This window comes from Triturus cristatus, chromosome 10, assembly GCF_964204655.1.
Source record: "Triturus cristatus chromosome 10, aTriCri1.1, whole genome shotgun sequence".
Lineage (NCBI taxonomy): Eukaryota > Metazoa > Chordata > Amphibia > Caudata > Salamandridae > Triturus > Triturus cristatus.
Genome location: NC_140593.1, coordinates 641,581,781 through 641,600,060, shown reverse-complemented (window position 1 = coordinate 641,600,060; position 18,280 = coordinate 641,581,781). Strand labels below are relative to the sequence as shown.

Here is an 18,280-nt window from a genome sequence, read left to right as displayed (position 1 = left end):
CTGCATGCCATGCCAAGAGCTCAGCTAGCAGTGTGATCCTATTACCCCAGGGTGTACCCAATAATGGAGTTGCAGGGGCATAAGGTCTAATATGTTTGGTGAGGAAAAAACAGCAATGGACGCAACTATGGGCCACCTGTAGCAGTATAGGGCGAGGTTAACATATCTTAGAACAGGGATGAAATAAATAAAGTACAGCGCCCAATCTATAGAGAGGACCATCTGCCATTGTGTTTTGGAGGTCCAGCCCCACCATCCAATGAGCCACCCACTGCATCTGGAATGCTAAATAATAATGCTTTAAGTTGGGTATTGTTAATCCTCCCTGGGTGGATGGTAGGTACAATTTTGAAAGCGCCACCCTACAACAAGCTCTGTTCCATATAAGATCACTAAACGTGTTTTAGGGAGCAGAAGAAGGACGAAGGGAGATACAGCAGCATATTAGTGAAAAAATAAAGGAGATGTGGGAGCACCACCATTTCTGTGAGAGCAACCCTCCCGTCAACCGAGAGAGCAAGTGTCTTCCAAAAAGACATCTGCGAAGTTGAGGAAGTTAGTAACCTTGTAAGATTGCGGTCAAGCAAGTCCCGAGCAGTATGGTAAATCCAAATGCTCAGATAACGGAACATAGTCCATTGCCAAGTAACACGAGCTCCATTAATTATTAGTGCTAGGTTAAGTATGCTTGGAACAAAGGGAAATAAACAGGACTTTTTTCAATTGACATGCAGTCCAGATAGATGTACGAAATAAGTGAGGAGGTCAGGTATGGCATCTGGAACAGAGCTGGCATCCCTAACATATAGCAGCTGATCATCTGCATATAATGATATTGCATGCACCTCCTCACCCAGTGATATACCCCATGACTCTGCCGAAGGATGCATAGCTAGAGTTAAGGGCTCTATGGCTAAGGGGAAAAGGAGGGGAGAAAAGGGGCAGCCCTGTCTAGTGCCTCTACAAACTCTTATCAGTGCCAAGACGAGGCCTCCTGTTTGGACCCATAAGGTCGGTTTATCAGAGAGAAGTTTCACAAAGCAGGTATATATCGGGATCCAATGCCGTATCGAGGAAGGACCGCGAAAAGGTAAGGCCATTCAGTAGTGTCAAATGCCTTCTCTAGATCAAGGACTAAACGCTCCGGCATTGGCCAGGTATCAGGGGGTATCGCATTAATCGGAAGAGGTGGCGTAAATTTAAAGAGGTGGTACGCGCCAGGACAAATCCATTCTGTTCTACAAGTATCAAAGAGGGTACTATTGGGACTACTGGCTCCCTGCTAACACACTGGCCAGTATTTTATAGTCTGTATTTAGTAACGCCAATAGGTAATAAGAACCCAGATATACAGGGTCTTTGTCGGGTTTTGTTAAGGAAACAAGCATAGCTTCGCAAAGAGAATCAGGAAGGTGGGAGGAGAGAAATGCCTCGTCATAGACCTGCTGAAGATGTAGGGCTAGAAGATCCGTCTAGTCTTTGTAGAATTCAGATGGAAAGCCACTTAGACCTGGCACCTTTCCAGTAGCAAGAGTCCACATCACAGCCCGGACCTCAGCAGAAGTAATGGGTGCATCAAGGTCCAAACGCTGATCTGGAGTCGGTGTGAGGAAGGATAGCTCTGACATGAAGGAGTCGATATCCGATATAGGCGCGGCCAACGACTGGTAGAGTGAAGTATAATGGAGAACCAGTTCCTCATGAATTTTATGTTGTGTGTAATGTATCACAACCCTGTGAGAACTCCGCGCAGTAATTGGCTGCGCTGGCCACTCCTGGCAAAATCAGCCAGGCAAGAAGGGACTCGAATGATCTGCAGTTGCATGTACCCCGGTCAAATGTGCTGCATGATTCAGGCATTGTAGTCGCTTGAGCAGATCCGTATGTGTTTTGTGCTTGTCAGCAGAGTCTGACTCATGTGATGATTCAGTGACAGAGAATGTTTTGAGTGCCAGAAGGGTTTGTTCTATCTTGGACAGTTTGTCCTCTACTTGTCTCTGTGTGCCACAGCCCAGACAGCAGCCCCTTAACATCACTTTTAGGCCATCCCATTCTATCAGTGGCTGTCTCTGTGTTGTGATCAAAGTACTCGATAAAAGCAGTATTTAGGGATTTGCAGAAAGATTGGGGTCTTCCAGCATGGCTGGTTGTAGGCACCAGGTGGGTACGGGGGAAGTCCTAGTGTCTCAGGTAACATTAATATATCGTGGTTTGTGATCAAAATGAGTGCAGCCCAAGTATTCAACATGGGTGATGGAAGGCAGTAGGCTGTGTGTGCACAGTATCCTATCTATGCGAACATGTAATTTATGTGGGTGAGGGTAAAAATAGTATACTTGCATGAGGAGTTGCGGGACCTCCATATGTCTACCAATCCCCGCTGGTGTATCAAGTCCCTTAGCATCGATGCATTAGTAGAGTTCACCGTACACTGTAAGGCAGGAAAAGAGAGGGCTAGGCTTGTGTCCAAAACACTATTAAAATCCCTTTCCACCAACCACAGGAGGTCACACCACTTGGTAAGTACCGTCGATAGTGACCGCAGAAAGGAACCCTGGTCAGTATTAGGGGCATAAATATTGCCTAGTAGAAGGCGACAGCCATCGAGTCTTCCCTTAATGGAAATATATACCTGCCATCAGTATCCAACACAACCTTCTCTGCTAGGAAAGGAGTTCCTGAGAAAACCCAAATGAATACTTTGCATGCGTTAGAGGAGACATTTGTGGCAAAAACTCACCCCCTCCACCTGCGTAGCAATTTTATCACTTATGAATGTGTGTTTGAGATATGAATATACTGCATAGCGACAAGATGGGGTATGCATACTATAAACGTCCCAGATAATAATGCATTGCGGCATCATGTTATGTCTACGTGGTAAGAGTGCATAATACGGAAAACAGAGTGTAAGTGTGACTATATTGAAGAACAAGGTCGAATGTCCACAGAGAGTGTGTGCAGCAGAACCATAACGACATAATACTTGAACCTGGTGCCAGCGTGGCATATCGTCAATACCAACAGGTGGACCTCAGGGTAAGAATACCCAAACTAAGGCACAAACTATGTCTAACAAAATGGACCCTCAAGATGTCATTAGGGGGTGAGAGGCTTCACAGATCATATAGAACAACATCCTCTATCAGTGCAGAGAGAAAGAAGATCCCATAAATCATCCTAATTGTTAATAAAATGTCAGACTCCACCCAGGCATGTCCACCAAAAGGGGGCAGACAGAATCTCATCCGCTACCTCTGGAGCCAACCCTCTATGACCTTTAAAGACAACATTTGTAGACAATAGATCATGAATATACAGGAGAGCGTGGTTTGAAAACAACATAAGACATTAAGGTGCCGATTCCGATCCGGTAAAAATATTCCCGTACGAATCGTATCTGGATTTTTTTTACGTACGAATCGTACAAGTCCCGTACAAACTGGTAAGTACGATTCGTATGTGAAAAAATCCATACGAATCGCATTGGGAAAATTCGCCGACAAGTCCTCGGGACGCAAAAAGTGTCCGACACGTCCCCGGACAGTTTTACGTACGAATCGGGAAACTGAAGTCCGAGCGCGCACGTACGATCCGTCCCGTCCGTCCGAATGCACAACCGTATGGAAAAAACACCGTACGGAGCGAACTCCCATAGCAACCATGGAGACGTCCAAACATGTGCCCGCATACGCGCCGAACACCCCCCAGCCCACCCCCCCAAGTATGCGCCATACCCCCAGCCCCCCCCATGTACGCACCGTACCCCCACCCCTGTATGTACGGAGCGTACCTCCACCCCCGTATGTACGGAGCATACGCCCACCCCGTAGGTACGGAGCATACCCCCACCCCACCCCTGTATGTACGGAGCGTACCCCCACCCACGTATGTACGGAGCGTACCCCCACCCTGTATGTACGGAGCGTACCCCCACCCCCGTATGTACGGTGCGTACCCCCACCCCCGTATGTATGGAGCGTACCCCCCCACCCCCGTATGTACGGTGCGTACCCCCACCCCCGTATGTATGGAGCATACCCCCACCCCCGCATGTACAGAGCGTACCCCCACCCCCGTATGTACGCGCTGGGGGTACGCACCGTACATACGGGGGTGGGGGTACGCTCCGTACATACAAGGGTGGGGGTACGCACCGTACATACGGGGGTGGGGGTACGCACCATACATGTGGGGTGGGTGTACGCTCCGTACATACAGGGGTGGGGTGGGGGTACGCTTGATACCTACGGGGTGGGGGTACGCTCCGTACATACGGGGGTGGGGGTACGCACTGTACATACGGGGGTGGGGGTATGCTCCATACCTACAGGGTGGGGGTACGCTCCGTACATATGGGGTGGGGGTACGCTCCGTACATACGGGGGTGGGGGTACGCACCGTACATAGGGGGGTGGGGTGGGGGTACGCTCCGTACATATGGGGGTGGGGGTATGCTCCGTACATACGGGGGTGGGGGTAAGGCGCGGACATTGGGGGGGTGCTGGGGTACGGCGCGGACATGGGGGGGCTGGGGGTACGATGCGGACGTGTAGGGATGGGGGTACGGTGCGTACCGGGCCCCCTTTTCACCGTGCATCGTGGCGTACTTAGCTTTTCCGGCACTTTTTGAGTCCCGTAAAAATATTGCAGTGCGAAGTGCTGTAGGTACGAATCGTACTTGCTGGTCCGTAAAACGCTGCCTGACTCCGTCCGAATGTCGCGTACGCGGTATTCCGGATCGGAATTGTGGGTATATTTTAGCCGGTCGGTGTTTTTTACGATTCGTACGGAAATGGTGTTTCTGTACGAATCGTACTTGCATGTTTGTAAGGTATTTTTCCCGTGTACGAGTCGGACGGAGAAAACGCTCCGTCCGACGATTCGTACCCGTTTTTTCCAGGATTGGAATCGGCCCCTAAACAGCCAAAACAGATTATAAATCAAATAATGTCATAGGACATCAGTGGCATGACATCTGGCAGGATTGTCGACTTGGTATCCGATGGGCAAGCTACAGAGGACACTGTGTCCCCAGACGATTGGGCAGACACTGTATCCAAGTCAGAACCATTAACAGGATCAGAAATCTGTGCCGCTTGCTGGATAGTTGACATACACTCCTTGATAATCTGCTCCAAATTCGGCACTGCCATCGGGCTAGACGGGGGGCACTTCCCACACCGACAATGCAATCCAAATGGGCTCCACATGATTCTCTGCTCTCTTCCCCAACCACTCAGCTGGAAACCAGAAATGGTTCAGAGGCCTGCAGCCAATCCCAGGGACCTTGTGGTGTAACAAAGATTCTTATTTTGTCGGCAGTCAGTACACGCAACCTTGCAGGGAAGAGTAAGGAATATTTTATATCCAGTGTTTGAAGTTGCTGTTTCACTGCTAGAAAAGAGCTGGTTATTGTTCCACCCCTAAGGTATAATATGAAGTAGTATGAGATCTGCTACCACATTATCAAGTTTGGATTCCTGGGAGACTTGGGAGCATTATATAGCCACTAGTACTACATCCATCCCCAGGGGGAAAAGGCTGGCTCAAGTAGCCCAATTGATCAGCTCCCATATTTGAGGATGAGCGTGAGGAGGCCCTGGAGTTGGTAGTGTGTGTGCAGCCCATCTCACCAATACCTCTTCTTCGTATCACAGTCAGGCATGAATCCAGCTCCTGGGAACGAACAGGAATTAGAATGGGGCTGGAATTTAATAGTGCACAGATTTGCTTGTGGTCACACACCAGTGGGTTTGGCGCAGCACAGTATGTGCAACCCTGGGTTTAAAAGGCCTCAAACACAGAGAAGTTCACAGCATCCTGGGAGGCAGAGACAATAGAAGTTAGTAAAATGATGGCACTTCAATTGTGTTGTAAGCAAAGAATCAGAGAGGTGCAGTCAGTGCCAGTCAGGAAAAGCCACAATACAGCAACCAGTAGCAGTCAAATCAGCTTAGGGCACCAAGTGATGGCAGTCAGTCACAGCCATAACAGGCAGTGCGAAGAGTAAGGTCATATTGTTTCCAGTTGAGAAAAGTGAATGCTGATCAATATAGGTTATCAGGAAGGTGCAGTAGCGAAACTGGGGAATGAGGGTTTCTCAATGTTTGGGGGAGAATCCAGTCCCGCGCTTTTCAGGGCTTGTGTGGTAGACCTCACTCCAGCGTGGTACGGCCGCTCCACTTCCAGTGCGTCCGAGACGTGTCTCGTAGCCAGCACTCGAGAGGCCCCACAATGGCCCCAACTTCCACTGCTTGTCAGCCCCCAGCGGTGCTAGACACTTACAGTTCCGCAGGCCAGACACCTTCGACTGCGACACAGGTCATCTCCACCACTCTGCGCCACCCTTAGCAGAAACGCCAGGCCACGGCAGTGGCAGGTGGGCCATCCCAGTCAATCTTCAGGCAGGTATGCAGCTGAGGGACACATAGGCAGGCCAGCAAGGCCCTGGAAGTGTCAGGGTGCCATTCCTGGGGAGATAAAGGTTACGGATAATGGAGATGGGTGGTGGAGTAGCGATAAGATGCGTCCGCCATCTTGGCCCTGCAAGCCACACCCTGTCATCAGTGATACCATTAATGATGTAATTTAGCATGTCATGCATGATGTGATATATAAGGTCATAAGAAGTACATGGTATGGGCTCAGACTCAAGATACAGTTAATTTAGTAAACTATCAGTTGTGAATTTCAGTGAGATTGTTGCTTTTAAACATTCAATTTTATCTCAATTAACTATTTAGTGTCGTAACAAAGGCCCTTTCAGCCCCCGTAGTGTGGGTGTCCCAGATCTCAAGAGGGCCCCCTCAGCACAGTACAGAGGCCTGAGAAATTCAGGGTGTAATCAGAGGGGGGCCCTCCATGTACCTTGCAGGGGAGTTCCCCTCAAGTTTCGTTACACTACTGCACCTATTATTCCAAGTTACATATTTGATAACTGTGTAATATGGTCCAGTGTTACCATCACAGGGATTTGGTGATATAAATCAGGAGACTGAAGGTTTGTAAATATCATCAGATCCCTGATATACCAACATAGGAGTATATTACATATGGTACCCATTATGTATTTTTCACATTACATGTTTGTATTAAAATATTTAGAATTACCCCAAAATAATATTTTCTATTTCAATTTGTTGTTCCAGACTTTTTAAAAAAAATAACTGTACAAACCAGAATGTGTTTTATTGGCATTTTTTCTAAACCAGTGTTATTAAAATTATTAATAATATTTCACATCAAAAGGAATACACTAGGAATAATTGTTTTTAGGCAGGATCATTTTTTCCTGGATACTCCTTCTAAAGACAGGAAAAGTAAGATTTTTTACAATAAACTAAAAAATAAATGGCAACTACTAAGTCATGTTGTAACTACGTACTTACGTTCATGTTTTACTGTATTGCTCTGGACAGTGCCTCCCTCCCACAATAAATGTGACAGTGAAGTCTGTCTTGCTTCACTGATGTTAAGAACGGAGACTCACCTCCATTATTTGCCATTTCTTTACAGATGGAACGACTACTTGTGGCCATGCAGGACCCTGATGTGGGCATCAAAATGAGGAACCAAAGGCTGCTAATTACAGTTATTCCCCACGCCATGATGGGTGAGTTGTCTGCTTGTAGCACATCAGGTATCTAATTGAGGAATGCATACACCTTGGAGAAGGAATGGCACCGCACAACTATCTCACCTGCTCAATGATCTAATGTACTCTTATATCCAAGGTCTCCATCATTCCAGGCAACATTTGCCTTTTCAAGCCTGCTGGCTCACTTATTTTAAGTTAATGGACTTTGCTTACTGCTTACTTCTGGATTGCCTTGTCTTTTGAAAATTTTCTTCGCTTCAGTAAAAGCTCCTTCTGTTACTCCTTTATCTTAAATTTCAAATTTCCCCACCAAAATTGCTTGTAATCTTTCCTACACCAAGAATCCATCAATTTTTTCTTCCAAGCCCCCAAGATTACTAAACATTTTGCAGTTTTAATACATAAATCTTTGAAACCATGAAAGGCAAAAAGATCTGGGGAGTCATAAAGAATCGCCTTACAGTAGAAAAACATATTTAATTCTTCTCATCATATTGCTTAATCTCTCTAGTCACCACTACTCTTGATATGTTTATTACTCTTGATTTCCTAACTATTTTATTGTTCTCAGCAAAACACTCCTATGAAGATACAGGATCAAGTTAACTTTTTACCCAGATTCTGCTGCCTTATCTTCAACACTCGGTATGCCTGTCAGTTGTTTAAATAATTTCCTCTTCAGTGAGCTGCTTCAAATTATTCTCCTCCAGATGTATCAGTAGTATGTCTGGTCTTGAACTGCATACTCCCAACTCAAATAACATTTGCATCTATTGGTCCTATTGTATATGTCCCTGACAGATCAATGTACATGTGTAAATATATATAGCTGTCTAGCAAACAAATATCTCCATACCTGGGACCTAGTGACTTACGGATGGGATGACCACTCAACTGGACCACTTTCTTTCTTTCTTTCTTTTATTACTTTATTTCGGCCATATTAGGCCATAAAAGTTACAATAATAAAATCAACATAAAAACATCCACATGTTTTAAAAACATTCCATAAAAGTCATAAAAATTCATTTACATGGGAATTCTGATCACAGGGGGCAGTTGCAGTTCATATCATCAGTGTTCAGTCTTTTAGTAGTTTTCTCCTTATCTGCCACATGGCCATTATGAATTTGGAAACTGCAAAGACTATATGAGGTAGGGTGCTCGTTTTCAATATTCTGTATGAGTGCAAGTGGCTCCGTATACCCAGGTTTCTGCATAATGGTGCTAGCCAATATTTCCTTGGTCTATTGTAAGCTGGGCAGAAGAACAGTACGTGAACTTCCTCCTCATCATGATTACAACACCCAGGACAGATTTTATCATCCCTCTTTGTCCATTTACAGGTAAAAGTTTTAATAGGCAGAGTCCCTAACCTCCATTGGATGAACAATTTTCTAGCTGAAGTGGGGAAGATAATGTCCATAAAACCTTCAAAATAATAGGAATTTTTAAAATCCAAGAATCGATCAGTTAGAATACCGTTATTGGATGCAGAGACCAGAGAAGCTAGACTTTTCTCCTTATATATCTCCACAAGACTTTTTCGTGAGACCCTTTGGCAGCCTTGTTCAGGAAGCTCCCACAGCTCAGGGATTCTCAACCGATACAGTTCTTTCTTTATAAAAGCCAACCACGGGATTCTATCACACTGGTTCAAGTTCATTACGTGAATGAGCTCTTGCCTATAATGTACCAGCTCGCCAGTGGACCAGAGCCTATGCCAAAATCTTAATGGCATTAATTCCAAATCCTCTCCTATAGAGCGAAGACCCATATCTAATCTTAAAGGGAAGAGGGGTGTACCACGGGGGAGGGCCACGAGGCGTCTAAGAAAATTATTTTCTACAGTAACAAGTTCTGCCCCTGCTTTATACCCCCATAGCTCACCGCCATAAGATGCGGCCGCTTTAGCTCGGGTTTTATACACTTCTACTGCCGGACTGATGGATTTAAAAGTAGAAGTGTTTACAACCTTCAAAATTGCCCCAGACAGTTGGGACAGCTTTAGCCGACATCTTGCTATTTGGGGTTCCCATGATAAGTTCTCTTGTAAGGTGACCCCCAAGTACTGAAAAGTTTTTACCCTCTCCAATCTTACTGAACTCAGTGATGGATTAGGTCTGGTTTTAGGTGAGGGGTTAAATATCATGAACTTGGTCTTCTCTGTATTGATCTCTAGACCATATTGTCTACAGAAAAGACCAAATCCATCTAAAATCCGTTGAATCCCCATCGGGGATTTTGAGAGCAGGAGGGTATCGTCCGCAAACATGATGGCCGGTACCCTCCTGCCCACCAAGGAGGGAGCGCCATTGTCCCCAATGTTGTCAAGATGGGATATGACATTGTTAACATAGAGGCAGAACAGGGTTGGCGCCAAAACACAACCCTGTCTTACCCCTCTAAGGACTGGGAACCTGGATGACAATGCTCCATCCCTCCCGCACCTAACCTGAGCAAAGTTGTTGTCATGAAGCCTAATTATGGCATTTAATAGATGGATAGGAACACCCAACTCCTTTAGGACCTCCCATAATTTCTTGCGGGGGACCAGGTCAAAGGCTGACCTCAGGTCCACGAACACCATGTACAGCCTCCCCCCCTCGATCCTCACAGTTTTCCAGTAGAGGAGAACGAGGCGGAAAATCTGATCCATGGTGGACGTGTGTTTCCTGAAGCCAGCCTGGAGGGGGCTGAGGATTTCATTTTCCTCCATCCAGTCTAAAAGATGGTCCAGGAGGAGGTGAGAGAATAGTTTTTGGGGAACATCTATGAGGCTGATCGGCCTGTAGTTGGCTGGGAGAAGAGGAAAGCCCTTTTTAATAATAGGTACTATCTCCGCCCCCAGCCACGTACAGGGGATTTCCATACCTCCCGCGATGGAATTAAAAAGAATGAGGAGGTAAGGGCCCCAGATCTCTGGATGTTGACGAAAGAGGTCACCAGGCAATCTATCGAGTCCTGGGGCCTTCCCCATCGCCAGACCCTCTATTGCACTAACCACCTCGCCGAGGGTAAATCCCAGTCCAGCTACAGGATTAGAAAGGACAACGGAGGCCACATCATTAGCAAATTCAGGGGTTTCTTGGTACAATTTGCAAAAGTGGGCCTCCCAAACAGAAGCTGCAATGTTTGGCTCCACCGCAGCTTTAGGTTCTCCTGTGCCAGTATTTACCAGAGACCAAAATTTTCTCGGATCCCTCGCTTCTAGTGCTAGAGAGAGGTCCTGCCATCTATTCCAGTCCCATTCCGATCTTGCCAATGCCATAGCTTTCCTGTATTTCCGCCTAAGCTCAATGACCTTACCCTTGTCAAAACCTACTTTTATTGTATTTATTAGTTCTGTCTTGATCTTTTTACAGGAGGAGTTGTACCAGGTTGGGGTTCGGGTCTTTTCCTTCCATAGTGGTACCACTGGGTAGAAAACTTCACCTAAGGCTCCCACTAGGTCTTTGTGGATTTGGGCTAGCTTCTCATTAAATTCTAGGGGTCTGGGCTGATTAATTAATACATCCAATTCTTTTAGCTTAGGGAGTGCTAGCTGATACATTTTGCTTATACTCTCTTCTGAGTTGGCCAATTTCCCCCATTTAACCCTGCGTCTATTGGAACTAAGAACCAAATTCCCTGGGTCCTCACTGGGCTCGGCGGGGAGTGGTCCGACAGCCCATGCGGGGTGCACCATATCCAGTAAAAGTGCATTATGGTCACTGTCTGTTCTTGCAATTACTCTAAAATCCTGGACCTTGGGCCAGAGACCAATGTCTACAAAAATGTAGTCCAGCTGCGATTCATGGTCCTTCCTATTGAAGGTACATGATGAAGGGATGTCAGAAGGATTGCGTCCATTACAAGCCCTTAACGCAAAGTTTAATGTTAGGGACATAATTTGTACTGCAAGGGGGGACCAAGATTTGGCGTGGGGGGATTGACATGGGGGAACACCCCAATAGTCGTATTCAGCAGTAAGAGCACCTTCCTTTAGACCTTCCAGAGGTTCAAAGTGACAATTAAAATCACCGCCCATCACTATCTTACAATCATTTGGAAGTTGACCCAAAAAAAATGAAAGATCGTCTAGTGTGGGTGATTCCATAGCCGCACTAACTGGACGAGAGTACACATTAATGATTGCTAGATTTAAAGCATTGGGCCACTTGAGTAGAACACACTGTATGTCCTGCGAGAGCGTAAGTACATTCTCCGCAGTGCACCCAATGTGACTAGCTACCCAAACCGCCAGACCACCTGAAGGCCTCCCTTTACCAGTCCAACTAGCTTTAATTTCAAATACTGCATATCCTACTCTACACAGCGGTTCCCTCGCCCAAGTCTCTTGAAAAAGACAGATGTCACTGTTACCTACTAGGGAGTCCCAGTCATTTGAATGTAATTCCCCAGTTTCCTCAGGTGCGACTTCCAGTGTTGGGACTAAAGGCTCTTGCGGTGATATTTCCAGAATGGATGGGACAGTAGAAGTTAAATGAGGAGCAGGCGGGACTATCGATGTTAAGTTATGACCAGGTGGACTCTGAAGTATATTAATTACTTGACCCCGGGAGCTAGTAGGAGTTAAATTCTCCCACCGGGGTGCATGGGATTCTCGAGTGATAATATCTGTATCACCTCTCACGGTCCCCTGTCCTACAGATTTACTAGTGATACTTTGGGTATACCGTGGGGATGCACCCTTGTATGGTCAATCAACCTGGTCAAGACAGCTGTACCTATTAGGGTGTATATAGTTGCCGTGAGTAGTAAAAACATTATGGGTGGGCCTGTATCTGGACCCATCAACAGCAGATCCCACCCTTGTCCAGCAATCGTCCCTCGTCATAATCGGGTCACGTGTGTTGGGATAGAAATATGACAGATGAACCAATTCGATGGATGTGGCTCCTACACTCCCAGACCAATAACAAATATAAAGCACAACCAGCGGACTCTTAAAGCTTACAATTATACAGTCCCCCACACATTTCTTAGCGGTGTATCCAACCCATGGAACCCTTCTAACCATAAGGATTTCTCCTCTTAGATTAGGTGGTAGAGGCCTTTGGATGTTTAACCAGCTAGTGAGCTTATTACGTAGAGAATCATAAGATTCCACCACATTACCGAGGAGCACAGGTACCCCCTTCAGGAACACAGTATAGGCTGCCGCCTCTGGAGGCAAATTGACTGTTTTTCGCCAGTTATAAGGGCTAACTGACCGAAGTGGGCAGTTAACTATTTCATTTGATAATCTCTCCTGGCCTGAAGTAGGGGCCGGAGCAGACGGTTTCGACCTCCTGACAGTTGGTGTCAGTGGCAGTTGCCTAGGGAGAGATACAGGGACAAATTGTGGCAAGGGAACTATAGTAGTGTTTTCCCGAGAGGTGGCTGTTAGCAAAGTAGGAGCCACAGTGATTGGATCAGTAGAGGTGTAAGAAGTCCCAGCGTTTGCCCCATGGGCTCCATATGAGCTTGCTCTTGGCCCTACTGCTGGGTGTGAAAGTCCCTTTTGCAAGTCCAGTAGACACATTTCCATATTTGCTAAGCGGTCTTCTAGGGGGGTGAGCATTTCCCTCAGAAGAGTACGAATACCCAAGAGAGTCAAATCCTACACCCCCACTGGAACATTTTGGCTAGAACGGATTTTAGGCGGGATCTGGGGGGTCGATGCCCCTGTTTTTAAAGGCAAATTTGACCCTTTGCTGGCTGTACCCGGTTGGCTGCCCTCACCCCTGGGATTAGGTTTTGGAATCTTTGGCTTTCGCCCCCCTGTAGTATATGTCATTTTTTTCCTTTTCGGGATAGCTCCCTCCCTCACTCCCTGTGATGGCTGCACAAACTGGTGGGCCCTATCAGTAGTTGTGTTCATGTTAGAGACACTCCCTTCAGCAATAATTTGGGGCAATAATTTGGGGCGAAGGGGCCTTAAATGTTGAAAGGGGTAATATACTAAGCTCTGCAGTAGCAGAGATGTCACAATCAATAGTAGAAATAACAGAGAAATTTAGGTTAGATGAAGCAGGCATGCCATTTATCCCCCCTGGAACTGGTAATATACAATCAGGCGTTTGTTCTGGAGTAATAGCATGAGCAAGGGGTCCCAAAGAAGATCTCCTGACCCAGTCAATTTCTTGCGAAATGCGCCTTTCTAGGATAGTGATCTCATCAATAAGAAGGGACCCCGCTTTGGCAAAATACGTATCCAAGGTACCTGTTGACTTCCCGGTGGCCAGTGAGCTTTTACACCTCGTTTCTCTGGAAGTCATAGTCCCGAACAAAGTACCAAGATTGAAATATGGGGACTTTGGCAAGGGGAAAGGGCCCAAGCCCGAACTCGCCCGTTCTCGAACGGCCTCAAACGTCCCGCTCTTTGCCGGTCTTCGCCCCGAGCGTCGTCCCGCGCGCGTACCGCTGGCGCGTATGCACAGGGCACATAGGTCGTAGGAGGGACCAGAGGAAGAGTGGGCGGGAAGAGGCCACAGCTGCAGCGAGGCTGTGCAGGCTGGTCCTCGCAGTCCCACCGGCAAACGGATAGTGTAACACAAGCTCCCCAAGGTCCAAGAGAACACCAGAATCACCAGGAGTAACGAAGGTCCGTGAAGCAGCGAGCGGCTCCCGCGAAGCGCGGGCCGCGAGTCTTTTTATTGCACAAATGGGAGGAGCGGGCGGGAAGAGGCCCCAGCTGCAGCGATGGTGGTAACGCTGCGCAGGCTGGTCCTCGCAGTCCCACCGGCAAACGGATAGTGCAACACAAGCTCCCCAAGGTCCAAGAGAACACCAGAATAACCAGGAGTAACGAAGGTCCGTGAAGCAGCGAGCTGCACCCCTTTCACAAATGCAACATCCTCACCTTGTGTCTCTCAATACGCTGCAGTATATTTCATAATTTGGACTTGTAATCAGTATTTGTTGGAACCTGCAATGTTCCCTACTATTTTGTGTGGACGTTTTGGATTCCTAACACCTCATGTTTGTTCAGTTTAACAGGATGTGCCACACATTCTTCTTAGAGAATTCTCTGACCCTTAGCTAGAAATGACCTTCACGGCACTAGCATCTCTTTCATTTTGCAGTATGTTCACACATTCAGCGTCAGTGGTGTTCTTTGGGATGTTGGTTGTCTTATCTGCTTTACTCTTTTTTGCTGGCCATACTTTACTTTCTTACCCACTGATTTGAGTGGCCCTGGGTCCTATCACTACCACTTCTCATTGCTCGCAGACCAATTTAATGGGATCGCTATTGGGCTTTTTGTTTCTATTATTCACAAAATATGCACAAATTCCAAGTTTTTTTCTGAGACGTGTGCCATCTTTGTGCACATCACAAACTGTCATGATTTCTGTTTACTAATGGCGTCGTTGTCAAGTCATTGAAGATGGAGAAAAATGACTTTACATATTTTTACTAAAGTGAAATATGTGTTTAAAAATCTTTTAGTCTGAAGCCTTCATCTTATGCAAACCCTGTCACAGATCATCCTAAGTGTTAAACATGCCAAGCAGATTTGTCCCTGGGTCAAGGCCCTGAGGTACTATTGTGTCTCGTCGAGGGCCTCCCTGGCCCCTGGGTGTGCTTTGTATTGCTGGAGTCCAGCATCAGGCTAAACCTGCTGTTGAGCATGGTTGACTGCAGTGGGCACAGGCTGCAACAAAGCATAATGTCAAACTGATAGGACCGGATTATTGCCTACCTTATAATCTCCAAGAATCCTCTCAGGTTGCCAGGATCTTTTTATCTGCTAAATAGTGTAGAGGGGAGGAAATTCAAATCTCAATACATAATTAACAGAATCAAATTTCCGTTTCCATGGACCACTGCCTCCGAATCTAAATTTTTAAGATTTTATTACAACCAAAAATAACTGCACATACAAGCACCTCAATACAAGGTGAAGAAAATAAATGGGCACTAATACAAAGGAAATTCTACGCAAGAGTCTCATACGACTCAGAATAAAAAGGATAATCAATTCTAGAAGCATCAATAAACGAATAGTTAGTCCAATCTCTACATCTGAAATCATTAGCCTAAAAGAAAAACTAGTTAGTCTATCCCTACTCTACCTCTAAGGTGACATCCCTACTTAACATTTCCCCTCCCAGGCAAGAGAATAAAAAGGTGACAGAAGAGAAGACTGCCTTAGAAGTACATGCACTTAGTCATAGCCCGTTCTAAGATGCTCCTTCTAGCTTCCCATCTAAACCTCAACTGCTCCACCCTCGGGGCACTGTCCCTAATACAAAATCCCAAAAACGTAGAACACGCCCTTCAGCACACCTTTTCAGTCAGGTCTTCTTCCAGTACTTTTCCAGTGAAACTTGTACTTCATCCAACGACGGTTAGCTTGACCTTGGGTCCAAGGCACCTTCTCCGCTGAAAGTATCATCCGTAAATTCCAATGTACTCCCCTGTTGGCTTCTCGTATCATTCTAACTCCTAAAACAAAGTCCTAGTCTCTCTAACGAGCTAAATGTCCTTGCACCTGCAACAGAAACATGGGAACGAAAAACTTTTCTCTTCTCTAAGATTTTCCATTCTCCCGAAACCCAAAGCCTTTACCAAGGGAAATCATTTTCGGCCTACAACGTTTAGCAAACAAGAAAATGAACAGGCCTTTCTCTTCAAACGTATATGCGATCAGGCCTTTACACTGTTAAACACTCCTAAATCACACTTTAAGCATTAGTTTTATTACTCTTTTATACGTGAATAAGCAACTACACGTGCAACTTTAACATGACACACATTTAAACTAATACGTTGCATTACATGAAATCAAACATTATGGATCAACTAAAAAATACATTTGCAATAATCTACGACATTTCTCTTCATGAAAAGCATGGTTACATTTCTAATCACCCCTATGTTAACAAATCTAATGATACAATTCTATGTCATACCTAAACTACGTCGATTAATATGTGGGTGCGGACTAACAGTGAATATGATGCACCCCTACAAATTTCAGAATAACGTAACGCTCTATCAGTTCCCCCCTTTGATGACAAATGTCATCACACCATCACGCAATTCACTTGGAGAAAGAACCGACCTAAACAGTACTTGTCGCCATCCTTCCCCGTCGGAATCTCTCCATATTCTTAATATTCTGATATTGACTGTCCTGCAGTCTAGCCATTCGCATTTCACTCACTCTGAGAGCTCTTTGAATTCTGTTTCCTCTGTACCACTTATAAGCTCTGATGAAACCCCACAAGCAGATCACACAAACCACAACAATAATGAGGGGTTTTAGCACAAACCCAAGGAACCCCTTTCCCAAATTCGCAAACCAACTTCCCACACGGCCAAATCCTTTACCAATCTTTTCCCCACACACCTTCTTCAGTCAAATCCTCAATCTCTTGATGAATCGTGGTAATGTTATATATATATCTCCAGATCCTTGCTGTTGTCTGGAATATACGTACAACATTCCTGAACTTTCAATAATTTACAGACTCCGCCCTCTTTTGCCAATAATACGTCTAAAGCAAGGCGATTCTGCAAAAAAATCGTCCTTATCGACAACATCTCTCCATCCACCAATATCAAAGACCTTGCTGTATTCATTGACAACTCATCAACCACAGTTGCCAGTCTTCTGATCTTCACATCATTCAAAACCACACCCAAACTCGGTATCATTGCTCCAAAAATATCTCCAATCACCATCCCTGCACTCGCAGCTCTTTTTGCTCTAGAATGGTGTCCAGTTTCCAAAAGCTCCAAATCTTCTGCATGATAGCTAGGCATTCTTTCCGCACACATAATAAACAGTTGGAATCACTTGCACCGAGCCTTGCAAAACGTTCTTAGCTGAGTCTTCCATCGTGAAAATATGATCACACGTACTTTGCCCTACCGAAACCTTTTCATAGTAGGTCTGAGGACGTTTCACACACAACTTCCCCTTTTGCGCCTGGTCCAATGCTATGGGTCCATAACTCCCCTTAGATCTGTATAATCTTTCCTCATTGGTCCAATCTACTGGACTATCTCCTGTATTTCGTGTTTCAGTTAGTTTTCTATATCTATCTTCTACTTGACCTATAAACTTCTTCTCAGTATCTGACAACGAACAAGTTAAATTATGCCAATGAGCATAAGCCGTATCCAGTTCCAAAGATGGTATGAAATACTTCCGGAGTCTGTCCTCCGACTTGTAATAATCGTATTTATTCAAATGCTTGTAAGCTGGAACTTCAGGAAGTACTGCATCGTAATTGGAAAAGAAATACTCAAACTGACCTCTCTCATAGAAAATACTAAGCAGCACACTACAAGAAATTCCATACGTCAGTGGAAGATGATGGTATCTAATACCCTCATTCACAGAAGAAGGTAACTGCATGCACACATAACAGTCTTTCGTATCCATCGCATCGACGTACTCATATAGCAGCTTTGCGCATGCTTTAAGCTTAAAATCACTTCTAGACATATCTATGTGAAATTTACGACTCTCTTCGATTAGTAAAGCTCTTTTAGCTCCTACAGTGACCTCCTTTTGGCTAGAAGTAGTAGGCATAGGTGTTCCCTGTACCACCTCTTCCTGCTCATGTGAAACGATATATGGGGCTACAACTATTATGACTATAGAAACTATCACCAACCCTATAAGTGTACCTATCACTACTTTAGAGCTACGGTGAGCATTTCCAGCATCCATGATTT

General features: G+C 45.6%; 1 protein-coding gene across 1 annotated transcript in view; it reads left to right on the top strand.

Moving 5' to 3' along the window:
• The window catches only part of RGS11 (regulator of G protein signaling 11), a 1,592,422-nt gene that overhangs the window by 135,415 nt on the left and 1,438,727 nt on the right, over positions 1-18,280 (top strand). Inside the window, exon 2 of the mRNA XM_085632193.1 lies at positions 7,519-7,615. Coding sequence (XP_085488319.1) covers positions 7,519-7,615 — 97 coding nt within the window. The remainder of the gene's footprint in view (positions 1-7,518; positions 7,616-18,280) is intronic.